The sequence below is a fragment of the Bubalus bubalis genome, chromosome 3 (assembly GCF_019923935.1).
Source record: "Bubalus bubalis isolate 160015118507 breed Murrah chromosome 3, NDDB_SH_1, whole genome shotgun sequence".
Lineage (NCBI taxonomy): Eukaryota > Metazoa > Chordata > Mammalia > Artiodactyla > Bovidae > Bubalus > Bubalus bubalis.
Genome location: NC_059159.1, coordinates 119,432,940 through 119,448,689, shown reverse-complemented (window position 1 = coordinate 119,448,689; position 15,750 = coordinate 119,432,940). Strand labels below are relative to the sequence as shown.

Here is a 15,750-nt window from a genome sequence, read left to right as displayed (position 1 = left end):
CTTTCACATTTGCTGCTGGTGGCTTCAAGCTTTAGATTTGTCTGGCAAAAGAATTGCTTTGAGGTCTCAGAGTAGATGAAGGAGACGTGAATGCTCTTATAAAGTGTTCTGGCAACACTAACAGTGTAAACCAGCTCTCTTTCATATATTTGGAGTTTACCTTCCAAAATACCTCAGTGTACATGAACAGCCATTCTTGTTAAATTGCCCAAGAAAAGTAAAATTCTTAGAACAAGACTATAAAGACTGCTTATTATTCATATTAAAGCAGCTAAGTCTCTCTATGTTGGTCTTGAGTAGGTGGGTGTTCAGAGCATGAAATAGAAACATTATTTTCCAGAATGGTCAGAATAAAGGTAACACAAACTCCAAATCTTGACATTTGCTTCTGATTTGACTGAATGCTCTTTGAAATTCAAAAGATTCTTCTATTTAAATTGTAAGTTCTTATAGGAAGGTATGGTTTGTTATTTACATGTCTGGATTTTATTTTTACTTTAAGAGATTACATTGTCCACTTCTACCCGCTAGTTCAAATACCACCAACTCTCTAGTTAACTTGGGCCCACTCATCTTGAGCAGGGAATGATTCTGGTGTGTTTTTATGCAACATGTTTCCCCTATTTGGGAAATTGTGCTCTGAATCTGACCACAGGTTATAACATTCGAAGGCTTCCTATGCTTTCTGGGTAGCTTTTTTGCTCACTCTCATTTCTGTTCTTAACCATCACATCACTGTTAGTGCAAGAAGGGACTCTCGGGAAGCACAGGGTAACCATAGTGAACAATTCACCTGTTGTCAGTTCACATGCCCAGTGAGGTTTTAGGTTCTCAGATATTCCAGATTTTAGAAGGGATGCGTCCCTTCTTGTGGTTCATACCTTTTCTCTGTTCTTAGACCTCATCTAATCATTTCATGAATAGTTTCTTTATATAGATGGAGAGAAAAGCATGCCAGTTGGGATAACGGGTCTTTTAGACACTCTGTCTCTGGGCTGAACATTCCAGGGGGATCTTGTTTTCTTTAGAGACTTGTTTCATCTGCCTCTCCCTTTATTGTTTTACTTGGCTCTATTCCCACCAGTGTGTGTAACTTGAAAGGTGCAGAAAATCATCACGGTTTTCAAATTTTAGCTTATTTTGAAAACAGTGTGTTTTTAGATCTTGATTTGCTCAGATTTGTAATATCCCCCATGGGCTGTATGAAACTTCTATTTTTGAATTCTTGTAGGGAAGACATAAGGTAAATAAGATGATTTTGTTTGGTTCTTAAGAAAATTTTTAAACAAACGAAAACTTATATACAGTCTGGAAATCCCAGCTCTCGGAACATTTGTAGTAGAAGTCTGCCCGGTAATTATAGTGTTTGAAAAATTCTGGCAGATAATTAAATTTTACCAGCTGCAAGGTGAAATAAAACATCAAGTTTCTTGGCTAGAATTAGAGTCTATCATTCAGTGTGGTAACGCTAGTTTTCATGTTGATTAAAAAACTCTGATTCACAATTAAATATTTATTTGGCAAATAAATATTTGAAAAGTGAATTTTACTTGATGAATGCTGTTTGGGAGATAAATACCTTTCAAAATACAGACTCTAGGGGGAGAAGCAGTAAATAAGCATATGGAACCACCGTTGGCAGTAATTGATGGGGCATGAAACTGGGGCTGTGGATACTGGGCTATTTTGTTGCTCTCTGCTGGGGTGTTTTTTTTAGTGTGATTCTTGGCTTATAAATGGCAGGAATCGTGAGTGGAAAGCCAGGAATTTGGGATTGTTTTCAGGTCATTTAAAACTAAGCTGTAAAATGTTTTTGGTGTTTGATATTATGTTCACAATTTTGTTAGTGGGCATATACCAAGTAAGGCAAGATGTGTCTGTGTTTAGGTGGGGGAAGTCCAAGAGAGCATACATTAGTAGCTATTATATCACATTAGAATTTTAGGCTCACTAGGTTAAAGAGCCAATATGACTTTTAAGTGAGACATATTTGGGGGAGTCAAGTATTTGGGTACAAGTATTCAATGTACATAAACTGAGTTTAAAAAATCACTCTTTTGGGAGCACAACACTTTGACTGAATGGACAGAAGCTTCTTGACTTCAGGAAAATCACCTCCCCTTCTGGACGTCCTCTAGATAAAACAAGAGGGATAAAGACAATGAATATGTGTTAAGGTTGCTTTAGCCTCATCAGAGGTTTGGTCCTAACTGTCTTGAGTAACTTGAAGCAACCTCAGTTTTATTCTTTTACAAACAGGCTCTTCTTAAATGTTGATTGAATATTAAATTTTAATGTTAAATATGATTCTGTCTTGTCCTCTTTCAAATCTAACAAATCAAAATAGAACCATAAATTTTGAAGGACCCAAAGGATATTCATTCAGCACCCAGGGATAGTCTCTTCATTCTTAAAATGTGTGTAAAATGTCTTAGAACAGCCATCAGAATGACTGTTCTGCTGCTGAGCCCTGAGGAATGTAAGACAACGTGTGAGAACAAAACATAGCACCAGGGAAGAAGACTTACGGTATCAGGAGACATCCAGCACTACCCATGTGGTCACTTGCGGGTTCTGAGGATCAAATGAGGGAATTGTGAAAGATGAAGGTCACCTAGGCAGTAGTTAAGCAAAACTGTTGCTGCCAACAGTGCATTGAAGTTCATTAGGCTGGAACTATTTGCTTAAGAGCAACAATGAAAGCAGTGTCAGGGCTGGAAGATGCTGGGGACAATTACAGCAAACAGGGCACATGGGAACCACAAGAAAGTGGTTTGTCACAGGTGGGGCTGCAGCGGGGGCCAGGCGCCCTCTGGCTCCAGACTGCGGCTGTCCCAGGCCTCTCCAGCCCACACTCCTTGCTGCCGTGTTTTGAATCAATTTTATACCATCAAAGGTATGATGAGACATTTCATTTCATAACTTGTCTCAATCTTCCATCTGAATGGAGCCAATTTTCAGATAAGCAGGAGTGCTAATTACCAACCCCATCTAAATTTAGAAGTACTTTCAGAGCTTTGCAGATCTCATTCAGATTATAGGCCTCACTTAAGCTGCTCAAACAGGAATGAGAATTTAACTTCTGACATGGAAATGCAAAAGCCTCACAGCTCGCCAGGGTCCAGCCAGAGGAATGTTAATGTTTCTAGCAAATATTGCATTGTTCCTAGAAGGCACGTCGTTTACTTTTGTGATCACAGTCCCATTTGACGAGAAAAATCAGATCATTAGAAAGCTGTCTTTGAGTAGCTGAGTGATTTGGATGCCCAGTGCTAGTTAGAGCAGGAGAGCTGCTCAGGACACCCTGAAGAAAGAGGCTTTAAAATTGCCAGTGGACACCAACACTGCTGTGTTCTGCTGGGCGCATGGGTATGTGTCCGGTTGAGAATGATGCAGCCTGGCCCTCACTGCTTCTGGTCTGAGTCTAGAGGAAGAGACTTGGGGGCTGATATAATCTAGAACACAGACAAGCGTGTTTGGACACTTTTTCCATGTGAGCACAAGCTGCTGCTCCCCTCCCCAGTGTGTGTGTTAGCACTTCACAGGAGTTTTGTTAAGTCTCCTGCGTCCTGTCAGGCAGTGGGTCTGGGTCAGAGGGGTTAGTTTTTAGCAGACGTTTGCCAAGGTAATTAGTTCAGGGATCCAGCCAGCTCACCTTTCAGCCCCACACTGTGCTCGAGACATTCTGAGCTTCTCTATAGTGAATTGTGTTGGTTCCTACCACTGCTTTTATGTAAGCCTCCCTGCATTTGTGGAGCTTGAACGGTCATGAATGAAAGCTCAGCTGCTTCAGAGGCAGCCTCTGAAGTGGGCAGAGGGGCTTCAGCATGCCTTTTGATTTCCTCCTGAGTGTGGTTGAGCTGAGAATGTTCCCATGGTGGGGTCCCCAGTTTTCACAGGGGACGAAAGGGGGGCGGTTTGAGAGCAAGCCACCTGGCTAATTTCCTTGGGCTGATTAGGACGGAAGACCCATCCAGGGCCTCTAAAAATTGACCTTTATTTAAAGATTTGCTCCTGGTTTTTATTGCATTAGAGGTGGTCTTACTTCAAGGTTTTCCCAAGCCCCTTTGTATTTTAAATTGCAGCCTAGAAAGGTAGCATCACTGTTTGTTGTCTGTGGACTGAGTTCTCCAGCATTTTTCAGAAATTGGGGTTATCTGGGCTTTGAGAAAGGAAGTTTTTGCACAGCCAGTTCAGCATTGTTCAAGGCAGTAACACATCACTGAACAAATTGCACTCTTGCATATGCTAATCCCACACTTAAAAGAACTCTTTGTAACATGTTCTGATGCTTTAGCCCAAGGGGAGATGGGAATTGAAGGGATGTCAGATCGTGTCATGTGACCCTCAAATATCTAAAATGCCTGTTTTCTTTGGGTCAGCAGTTCATACTCAGCACATGTGAAGGAAAGTATCCTGTGTGGTTTGTGGAAAAGATTAGTCCTTGTTCCTGCTTTTGTGTGTGGGAGCTGGCCTTGCTGTTGAAGATTCACTGGCTGGAATTCCTGCTTTGGGTCTTAAATTTCAGTGCTCTTGGCAAGGAACACCAAATCTTATTTTCAACAATAAATTAAAAGAATTCAAAAGAATTCCTTCATTGTGACTGTGGAAAATGTGATTTGCCTTTTAGGAAAGCATACTGTTAATCCCACCCGCCCTCTTTGTGTCTTTTTAGAAAGGCCCACATTGACTCTTACAGTGACAGAATACGTCTAATAGAGTGATCTCAGGTTTTGCTCATAGACCATTCGTATTCCAGACCAGGGAGTCTCAGTGGGAAAGAATAAAAACACATCCACATATAAACAGCAGGCTCCCATTTCTCTTAAGAACAAACAGAACAGAGGAGCATTTTAAGTGAGTTGGGCCAGAAGGATCCACGAGGCTTTGGATGGCTTGATTGCATAATCAGGGTCTCCCTTTTAAGTGCTTAAATCTCTATAAATGTTTGCCATCTACGTCTTCAGATGAGACGAATTAAATGGAATGAAAGGCTGTGTAGGTATCACCTTTCCAAATCGGCTGTCACATCCAGGTTGGGTTTTCATGTGTACAGAGAGACTTGGGAAGAAATCTTTGATTAATTTTTTTTTTTTTTTGGTCTTGCAGAGTAATTCCCTCTTGGTCCCAGACAGTCTAAGAGGCACAGATAAACGCAGAAATGGACCTGAGTTTTCTAATGACATCAAAAAAAGAAAGGTGGATGATAAGGACTCCAGCCACTATGTAAGTAAATAAAGGGCTTGAAATAATATTTTGTTTGTCTTCTTGCTCACCTTCTAAGTGAGTCTATAAAAGATCTGATAATTTCACATACCTTAAAATAATGTATCAAGAGGATAGATTCTTACATTGTAGGATATTATTTCCCTCTAGAGCTGTAAATTATGTATCTTCTAGGCTCAGTATTAAATTTTGGGCTTTCTACTGCAGTTATTTGTAAGAGGGGATACAGAAATGTAGGACTAGCTTCATGGTGTGTGGTCTGAGCCAGCTGCACTGGCCCTGCTCTTAAAAAGAACCTATCTCACCCTTAGTTTCATCCTCTGCTCTCCACCATCTTTAAATGCTCAATTTTTGAGCCAGGGCCTGTGTTTTCATTTTGTCCCAGGCCTTGCAAAATTTGGTACCCTGTCATGCTGAAATAATGAGGATAAGAATTTGGTGTCACCAGCTGCCTTCTTGGATGCCATTGTGGTAATAGATTCAGGTCCAAATTAGGCCTTAAGTCAGAGTCTGTCCTCTGCTGCAGCGAGTGGTGCAGTGATAAAAGTCCGTGGTAAAAATGGAAGAAACACTGGGGGCATCTTGTTCAAACCCTACAGATGAGACCACACAGCTCAATGTGAGGACTCTTGATTCAGATCTGGCTAAAACCACATTCATGAGGAGAGCAAACCAAGCCAAATGGCCATTGACTGTGGTCTCGGGGTCATAAACATTGCATCTGACAGATGCCTTGTCATTTCCTTGTGTGTCCATGAGTTTCTATTTCAGGATGGACACATTCTCAGAAGCGTGAGAGTAGAGGGTGTGTTAAGCCATTCCCGGTTGCCCCTGGAGGAGAACATGTCCACCTCCAGCTGGCTGCTGTGCAGAGGTTTCCACGCTAGGCCTCTGTCTCCTGCTAGCTGGCACAAGCTGAGGGCTAATGTAGTATTTAGAAATGGGTAGCAGTTCTTGAGCAGCACCTCAAGGTAGTGCCAGGTACCGTATCCTTCTATGTGGCTTGTTTCACTTAAGTCTCAAAACCACCCTGTGTATTTGGTACCACCCCTCCATTTCATAGATAAAGGAACTGCAGCACAGAGCTTTTAAGTGATTGGCCCAAGGCCAGAGTTAGTAGCAGAGCCTGGAGACAGTCTGACTCTAGAATCCATGCTCTTGGTAACCATGCTAGGATTCCCAAAGCAAGAGCCTAGGATTGGATGTTTTGGCGCAGAATATCGGTACCTACTTTGTTCCATAATAATACTCTAAGAACCCAAATTGTTGATCTCCCCACCCCAGCCCAAGCCTTTTTAGTATGTATTTGCCCCTTATCTTTTGCCCAGCACTTGTGTTGCACACAGATACTTTTATATATGACATTGATTGTTTGTCAGCCATGACATACCGAAATGTGCACACTTGCCAATGATACAGTTCCAAATTGCTGTGTGCAAGGCTCGTGTGGATAAATTATGTAGTAGTGAGTGATGTAGAATCCGTGGCTCTACATGACTTTTTCATAACCTACTGCTATTAACTGTGTCTAGTTGTATTGGTAGTTGAGGGCAATGTATTGAGATGATGTTGGAGAATGTGGAGCAAAGGACTCAGACCTTAGATGTTTGATGACAGATATGTACTGTACTGTGAAGGTTTATATTTGGGGGATGATCCGATACAAAGCTAACATTTACATTTCAGACTACTTAGGGATGCACTTCACAGTTCCATTTTAAATAAATGAGTTGTCTGTTACTTCTTACCAGTTGGTCTGTACATTACATTAACCTTTTTTATTTTCCTACTTTTTTTCCTAAAGGGAAACCCCTTCAGCTTGTATGTTGTCACCGTCACCCTGGGTTTCTTTCTTTCTTTCTTTTGATCAGTGTTTTTTGTTGTTGTTTTGGTTGGCCGCCCTGTGCAGCATGAGGATCTTAGTTCCTTGATGAGGGATCAAATCCGTGCCCCCTGCAGTGAAAGGGTGGAGTACTAACTGCTGGACCACCAGGGAATTCCCATACCCTGGGTTTCTTAGTACCGGAAAACGTTTGTGATTTTCTGTGGGCTTTGTTAAGAGAAAGCAAATTTTTTTTAGTATTTTTTCTTTTATTGCATGAAAAAATACTTCTTTCAACAGACTTATTTTAAATTACCCAGGCTTCCTCATTGGTTGTAATTTCTTGTTATTGCTAGTGAATTGCATGGGACCTTTATAACTATGACTAAAGCATATCTAGTCACACATTATTGAAGAAAGTCAATTGGGTCTCCCTCATATAATACTTTAGGTATGACTAGATAAAACATTTAAGACATGAATTTAGAGTTGGGGTATCTTTCTAGCTGGACTTGGGGTCCACAGAAAGTTAATGGGTTTGCACTTATACTGATATTTCTCAAGCATTATTAGTGTATTCTTATTTGACAATGACATCAGTATAAGAACGTAGATCATAAACCCGGGGCCTGCTCCTTTTTGAGAATTAGGGCCCATTTGCGATAACCTGTTTTTTTGTATGTCCATTGTATGACTCTGCACTAAAGAGCATAGGCCTTTTAGCTAAGAAAGCTTCTTAACCTTAGTTCAGGGCTTCTTCAGCCTGCCCTGAACTTGATGTAGGAGTGATCACGTTATTAAATTAAACAGCTTTTTTCTGAAGTTTTTTCAAATTCAGTGCAACCATGGAGTTTCCTTTGATGAGCCAATTTTATGGCTTCGTGTCAAGACCATAAAAACCCTACTGTAGGATGCCAGTGCCCTCCAGATCCTGCCATCCTATCTTCCTTCCATGTCAAGAATATTCCAAGTTGATTGCTAAAGAGCCAACGTGAGGTTAGATTAAATCTTGGTAGTTATTTCAGCCAGTACTTAGCTTTGTTGTTTGTACTTTATTTTTGCTTTATTTATTTTTTTGCTTTATATAACTTTTTTGGCAGTAATTAGTAACCCCATGGGAACAAGGTCCAAATTTGTCTTTGTAATTATGAATTGCCCATGAACACTAGAATTGTTGACAGCCTTCAAGGTGATACATGTAAACGCAATAGTATGAAATTGTGTTCTTAGTTTGAAATCCGTTGGGGAAAGATCTCTTAAAGAAGGACATGTAGTTTTTGGATTATAATAGATTCAGCTGTTGCAAACATTTATTGAGTCTTTACTGTGTGCCAGGTTTTACAAGTTGCCATCCCCTGTATACACACTGTGACTGTATGGCTGGTGTGCTATTGCAACAGAGTTCCTGCCTGGGGCGCTGCACCTCCCTGGGTCAGATGAGAAGGGAAGAAGGTGATCTTAATTACCAGGGCTGGCATTCTGTAAGGGAACCTGTAGGCATGTCCCAGGTCATTTTCTAGTCTGTCTGCTACCAAGAACTATAGGTATTTCATTGAGCCTCAATCCCTTTAGCAAATGGCATTAAAATCTCTTTTTTTTTTTTTCAGGATAGCGATGGTGACAAAAGCGATGACAACTTAGTTGTGGATGTTTCTAATGAGGTAACCATTCTCTTCATCAAACTTTATTTTTAGAGCAACTTGTGAGAGAAAGGACGTGGAGCTACCGTATGTTGGTCTTTTGCAACTTTACACATTAAGAATTTACTGAGTGTTCATAGAGCAGTAATGGTCTAAAAACAACACAAACTGGTTTCTTTAAAAAAATAATCTGTCTCCCTAACCATTTTGGATTCCTAAGTTGGTGTCTGGTGCTCCTTTCTGTCCTGTGCCCTCTGGGCAAAGTAGGTGAGCATGAGGGGAAACACAATTGTTTCTAGATTTTTTTCTTTACGGTGTCTCCACTGGTGTGCTTGCAGGACACCATCCTGTTCATTGTAACAACAATATTAGGTGCATGCCCTCAAATCACCCAAATCTCAAGGACTTTAAGCACTCTCCTTTAATTTGGAGAATTGGTATGGAAACAGAGTGTGTAAAGGGAAAGATCCATCTGTTGTGAGTGAAATCATGAGACCTTTGCTTGTGCTTCTGGAGGACCCCTCATCTCCCCGCGCAAGCCCCGCCCATTCACCCAGGGAAAATGGGATTGACAAAACCCGCCTGCTGAAGAAAGACGCCTCCAGCAGCCCGGCATCCACTGCCTCCTCGGGAAGTTCCACTTCTTTGAAATCCAAAGAAATGAGCTTGGTAGGTCATAAGAACTGTCACTTGCCTATTTAGCAGTTCGGTTTTCTTGGGGAACCAGAGGTTCCCTAATGTATTTGAAATATGGGGTTTTTAATGACTGAGTTATATTTTTAAGGGTTTTAAAGTGAAACTCATGGTTCTGCTCTCTGTCCCTGGGTGATTCCTTTTTCCCACTGGGTCATCTCTTCTGGGCCATGATTAGAGCAAGATAAGCTTCCGTGCCTGTTGCCTGCTTTCTTGGGGGATATGTCTGTGGCACAGACTCTCTTGAAACTTCTTACTTGACAAATGGTTTGAATGCCTTAGGTCCTATGAAGTCCTTCACTTTGTTAAGTGGTGCATTTCCCCTGGTTTTAGACTGACCCGTCCTGTCGGGTCATGTTGTGACCAGGTTACTGGGCAAATTGGTGATATACTCAAGGTGGCATCAGAGGTAACCTGGACGTGGGGAGGGATGAGGGTGGTATCAGGCCCATTCATGCTCTCAGTCATTCACCAGACATTGTGGAGTGTCTCATCTCTCCACTCACCATAACTGCACCATAATAACCCTGCAGTTAATCCCTGTGTGGTCCCTCAAAGCATTATCCCATTTCACTGATGGGGGGGCAGGCCTCAAGTTGGCAAGCTTGAGGAGCCTGCCAAGTTTACACAGCACATGGACTCCCAGGCCAGAAAGAGCTGGGGTCTCTCTAGCCTATGTTCTTTGCTATCCTAGAGCACTTCTCAGACTGGCTAAAAGGACACGAAGGGTTGAGATGCAGAAGAAGGTGCCCTGTGACCCTGTTACCATCTTGACTGCTGAAGGCCTCTTGCACTAGTGGGTCCACACTGTTTATGTAGGCAAATGGGTGCTGCTGCTGAATGCCAAAGAGTTATTTTTTGTAGGTACATCTCTTAAAATGATAGGGCTAGTTCTAGGGCTTTTGCCTCTGAAATGCTAGTTTGCTTCTCATCAAGCTGATGGCTCAGCTGTCTCTCTCTGTCATTCTCAATCCCACTGCCACTAAAAGGCAAGGGTGGAAAGGTTGGTAGGGGGGTTCCTCCCTCTGATATTCTCAGTGATGGAGGCATTTGTTTCTGAGTGACCGAGAACTTTCCTCTGGGTGGTCATCATTCTTACTTGGACTAGATCCAAAGTCCACAAGCCTGATGGAAAAATACTTTTTAAAATAAAATCTGCGGAGGAAGGCGTGTGATCATGTTCTGTGTCTCTAGCTAGAGTTTTAATTCTGGCAGGAAGAGGAAAGGTCAACATTTCTCACTCACAAGTTAATGCTGTCAACATTGTGTGGATTTATGAAAATTGGCCGAGGGAGTAGCTAGAAGGTGCCCAGTGTTCCAGCTGCTGTTGTGATAAATTGTGTAATATGGCTTGGATTAAAAATAATACTCATTTAATTTGTTTAATGATACCAGCATGAAAAAGCCAGCACGCCTGTGCTGAAATCCAGCACACCGACGCCTCGGAGTGACATGCCAACGCCGGGCACCAGCGCCACTCCAGGACTCCGTCCAGGCCTCGGCAAGCCTCCAGCCATGGACCCCCTCGTCAACCAAGCGGGTAAGGCATTGCCTCTGGTGGGCTGTGTTTTGTTTTTCTCTTTCGCAACTTGATTTGTCTGTTCATCTCATTGTGCATTTCCCCGTGAATATGAGAGGTGCTTTCTGCCTGCCTCCCTCCTTCTTATCTCTGAAAAGCTGTGATAAGAAACAGATGTTTGTCCTTGGGTTTCGGCAGCTGTACCCTGTTCAGTCTCCGACTGTTTACATTTGGCTTTTCTTTTATTTCCAAATAATCCAAATCCCAAGGACTTCAATAAAGTTTCTGATAATTATTCCGCGTGTAAGCTCCTTACCAAACTATCATTGTGTGTCTGAGATTGCTAATGTTGACTGAAACAGCCGGTCTGGCTGGCCCAAGTGTGTTTCTTGTGTGCTTTAGTTGGCCAGTGTTCTGCTGGTACATCCCTTAGAAATCAGTGGTCTCTCTTCCAGGAGAAATTGGGAGGGTTCACTGAGACTCCAGTCCCTGAGCAAACTCATAACTTTTAACTATATCTTCCTCCCTGGGAAAGGGAGAATGTAATACCCTGGACCAGGCGGTAAAGAGGCCCCAGAATATTCCTCCTAAACCTGTGCTCTTGTTTACATAAATCTAGGATCAGGTTTTTATTTGAAATTGGTACCAGAAATGGAAAGTTCAAGCTGAAGGAAGAATTATGGATTTTTATCAGAAAAACCTTCTGAGTTTAAGTCAGAAGGTGGTGCTTTCTGTCAATTAGGTACAATAATGCTGCTTAATTCCCCTGGTTTCCCAGTGTTGTCAAGTGGAGGTACAGGGGGAAATGTGTGGGCAGTGCTCCCCTTGGAGTCCATTCTTTCCTGGAGAGGAGTTCAGCTGTAGGGAAGAAGGGACCAGGACCCTATGTAGGAATTGGAGGTGATACCTTCCCCTCCCAACACCCCCCCAGACCCCCAGACCCCACCCCTCACCCCCCACACCCCCAGCCTTCCCTCCGTCTCTATAACAGGAGGCACTGAAGAGGGCCCTGAAACTGATGATCAGGCGGCTTTGAGTGGCCAGGTGAGTCACTGTGGCTTGTGCTTCCTTGCAGCAGCTGGCCTGAGAACACCCCTGGCGGTGCCCGGCCCATACCCCGCACCATTTGGGATGGTGCCCCACGCGGGCATGAATGGTGAGCTGACCAGCCCCAGCGCCGCCTATGCCAGCCTCCACAACATGTCACCGCAGATGAGTGCAGCTGCGGCCGCTGCCGCCGTGGTGGCTTATGGGCGCTCCCCAATGGTGAGGATAGCAGGGACTGAGGATGGGTGCGGGTGGGGACCTGCGGAGCGCCAGCGGCTGGCAGCCCCCACACCTGCAGACAAAGACCCAGTGTCTCCACTGCTCCTTCTTGTCCACCTTCATCAATGTGCCGCTTCATTAAGTTAAGGCCAAACACTTTTTGTTTTACTGTTTTTGTGGATGAAAAAAGGCAGTGTTTAGGAGCTCCTTCCGTGGTTCAGGGGACATCTGGTTTTCTCCCACCAAAGTAGATTTTTTTTTCCTCTGGAAGGCGATGAAATGACTCAAGTAGCTCACAGAAGCCTTTTCATTCGTTTCTTGACATTTTTTTTTCTCCTCTTTAATTCTTAGGAAAAAATATTTGAGAAGCCGTTATTTTCTCTTTCCGTGCTTATATTATTCTTTAAACCCAATTGCGTGACTTTGGTGTAAGCGGTGATCTCAGCTCAACAGGGAGAAACACAGAGGGACTGAAGTTGTGGGGCAGGGTCTCCTTCTCGTCTGCCTTCTCCCACCCTGTAAATGACTTCATGCTTGACCAGGAAGAGATAGAACTTCGAGTAAAGGGGAAAGTTGACTGTGTGGTCCTTGATTGCATCAGGAAAAGGGACTAGATTATAACTCATAGCAAATGAAAGTCCCCAAATCATTTCTGTTGACTGTTTGAAATATGGCATGTGCATTTCTCTCCTCTCCCTTCTTCATTACCTCCAATAACTGGAGATGATATTAAAGTGCATCGTTTTCCCCTTCCTTTTCACTCCTAGGAAAGGCTGTGTAGTGGAGGGCAAGATCATTTAAAGCAAAGGGGGCAGCCGAGGGACTAGGTGCACAAAAAAGAGTCCATGTGTGAATTTTTAAGCATTGACTTAGACCAGTGGCATGAAACTGGAGGTGATTTTGCCCCCTTGGGACATTCGATCGTATCTAGAGACACTTTTGTTCATCAGAACTGGGGGGTTGCTATGGGCACTTAGAGGGTAGAGGCCAGTGATGCTGCTAATTATCCTGCCATTCCAGGCCAGCCCCTGGCCAAGAATTATCTGGCCCAAAACGTCAATAGTGCTGAAGTTGGTAGTCACGGTGTCCTGGCTCAGACAGCGTATGTTCTTTGTACTTGTTTGAACAGGCAGAACATCCTAAGTCCACAGGACGTATTTACCATGGGAAGCTGGTTCTCAATACACAGATGGATCATGTGCCATCCTACCTCCCAAAAAAGAAGTGTCTTGTGGTATTTAGTGAAGGCTGTATTATTTCTTGCATTATAATTTTTCTTTTGGGAAATGTTAACACGTGTCCCTGTTTCTGTTGCTTTGGGGATTTCTGAGTTTCTAGTAAGAAGTTTTTAGAGGTGTCACAAAGTGCCTATCCTGCATAAACTGAGTCTTTGATGCCTTATTCTGTTCCCAGGTTGGGTTTGATCCTCCCCCTCACATGCGTGTACCTACGATCCCTCCAAACCTGGCAGGAATCCCCGGGGGGAAGCCGTAAGTACCTCTAACTCTTGGGTTCTGTTTTAAAGGCGGTTATTTAGTCACAGGTATCAGTGCACTAGAATTCCAAAGGGAGCACAGGCTTGGGCGTTTCCAAGGAGATTTCCAGTGTCTTTTCCTGAGGAGTGTTAACACTTTCTATAAATAGACACTGGGTAGGTGTCATGCCTCTGTCTTCTCACTGTGGGTGATCTCATGCATTTAGTTATTTCTGGAGAGAAGCTGTTGGAGACAGGGCCAAGGAGGGAGGTGAGAACCAGGGATGGTCGGTCCCCCTTGCTTGACCCTCAGAAAGCTGCTCTGCCTTGCCCCTGGGTTAGAGGGTGCCTGTTGGAGGTTTCCCACAGGACAGTGTTGTGGGCAGTAAGCTGTCACAGACTTGAAGTCTCAGAAAAATGAAATGTGCTATTTCTTTACCCAGCTCAGTGCCACCTCTTCTTATTTTGGTGGAAGCAAGAGTTGTATGAAAGGTGGGGGAGTTCCGCGCCCCCTCACCTGCCCCCCGGCGCTCTAGTAAAGTTTTGCTGGGTGCCTTCCTCTGGGAGAGCCAGGATTATAAAGTGTAATATGGCATGATGGGAAGCAGTGAGAGGTAGGTTAAAGGGCAAAAGAGCATTCAGAATTTGAAAAGCCCTGTGGGTTATTCTTCCAGGGTCACTGAAAACCACCTGTTTTCCATAATATGTTAGTAATTAGAAATGTGATTTCAAATAATTCCTAAAGTTCTTCATTTTTGTACAAAGCAAGCTTGAAGTACCAGAGTCTGTCTGTCTTCTCAGCAAACACTCTTGTTTCCCTAGGTAGAAGATGGCAGAAAGCTGGTTCCAATTCACTGATTTTTTTTTTTTTTTTCCTTCCCAAAAGAGGTGCATGTCACAGGCCTTCAGTTTTTTTGTTTTGTTTTGTTTTTTTGCTTATACCCTTTACTTTCAAACGGTTGCATTCAGCTGTTACTTACATGTCTGTTGCATACTGCATTATTTTGAGTGGTCCGTTCGACTACTTGGTCATCCTTGTGTGGTTTTTACTGCAACCTTGCTTCAGAAGACGGGAATCCTTACTCTATCACCTGCTTTTAGAAGGCAGATTCCCACTGCTCCTCTTTTCCTGCATTTTGATATCTATTTCATGATAATTTGACTCATGATGAACTGAAGCTTTGGTTTGTACTTGGAACTAGTAGAGACGTTAAGAATTTACAGTGACATCTTGGCCCAGGGAAGAGCAGGACTGGGAAGTGGGGCAGTGTTGCAAATACATTCTTGGCTGGTAGATCTCTTCTGACTGAAAGGCTTCAGTGAACTGCTGAACCTGTGAACTACTATGTTGTGCTTTCTTAGGAAGGCCTCAGGGTGCCCATCGGTATTTCTTACCTGTGGTTGCTGGCAGAGTAGCTAGCTGTCATGTGTCCTTCTACCTGGTGAGTGGATAAGGGGCAGATGAGTACTGTTGAGCTAAGAGACAGTCATTAATAGTAACTGATAAATCTTCAGAGAAATATTAGGTAACTAAGGCTAAGTTCAATTAACCATTAGGGAAAGCCAGTTTCTGCAGTCAGAGCTGTGGAGGTTGTGCCCAAGACCCCACCCTGGATGTGAAATGTGAGGAAGGAGGCTGGGGGTGGGCAGAGCTGAGAGCCATAGAGTTGGTCCTGAAGGCTGGTATGAGGGATGGTTAACTCAGACCCAGTTCCTAACAATTGTGTGTGCAGTTAGACACCAAGTTTATACTTTCAGTGAACATACTTCTTAGAGCCAAAAGAGTCATGTTCTTGACTTGCCAGCACCTTGGACTTCCCCATGTTCACGGCTCAGACCGCAACAGTGGACTGAGAGGCAAAGCTGTGAGACTCATGTAACAGTGGTTTTCTCCCCTTGATCAAAAAGGGCACTGGTCTGTGGATCAGAGGCGTCACCGCTTTCTAAAACAGTTAAGATATTTTTTGGATTCTCTTTCAAGATTAAGGTATTCTCTTTTAAGATACTATGGGAGGAAGATCAAATTAATTGGTAGCAGAGGGAAAAATGAACTTGCCCACTGTCCAGGATCTGGGCTATGCAGTCTTAGTCCATGTATTAATCCATGTTT

At 43.3% G+C, this 15,750-nt stretch overlaps 1 protein-coding gene across 6 annotated transcripts in view; it reads left to right on the top strand.

The window, feature by feature from the left end:
- The window catches only part of TLE1 (TLE family member 1, transcriptional corepressor), a 92,386-nt gene that overhangs the window by 53,284 nt on the left and 23,352 nt on the right, over positions 1–15,750 (top strand). For all 6 annotated transcript variants that reach the window (XM_025281649.3, XM_006071622.4, XM_025281648.3 and 3 more), the window contains 6 exons: positions 5,110–5,226; positions 8,656–8,709; positions 9,205–9,357; positions 10,777–10,921; positions 11,976–12,166; positions 13,580–13,656. In XM_025281649.3, coding sequence (XP_025137434.1) covers positions 5,110–5,226; positions 8,656–8,709; positions 9,205–9,357; positions 10,777–10,921; positions 11,976–12,166; positions 13,580–13,656 — 737 coding nt within the window. The remainder of the gene's footprint in view (positions 1–5,109; positions 5,227–8,655; positions 8,710–9,204; positions 9,358–10,776; positions 10,922–11,975; positions 12,167–13,579; positions 13,657–15,750) is intronic.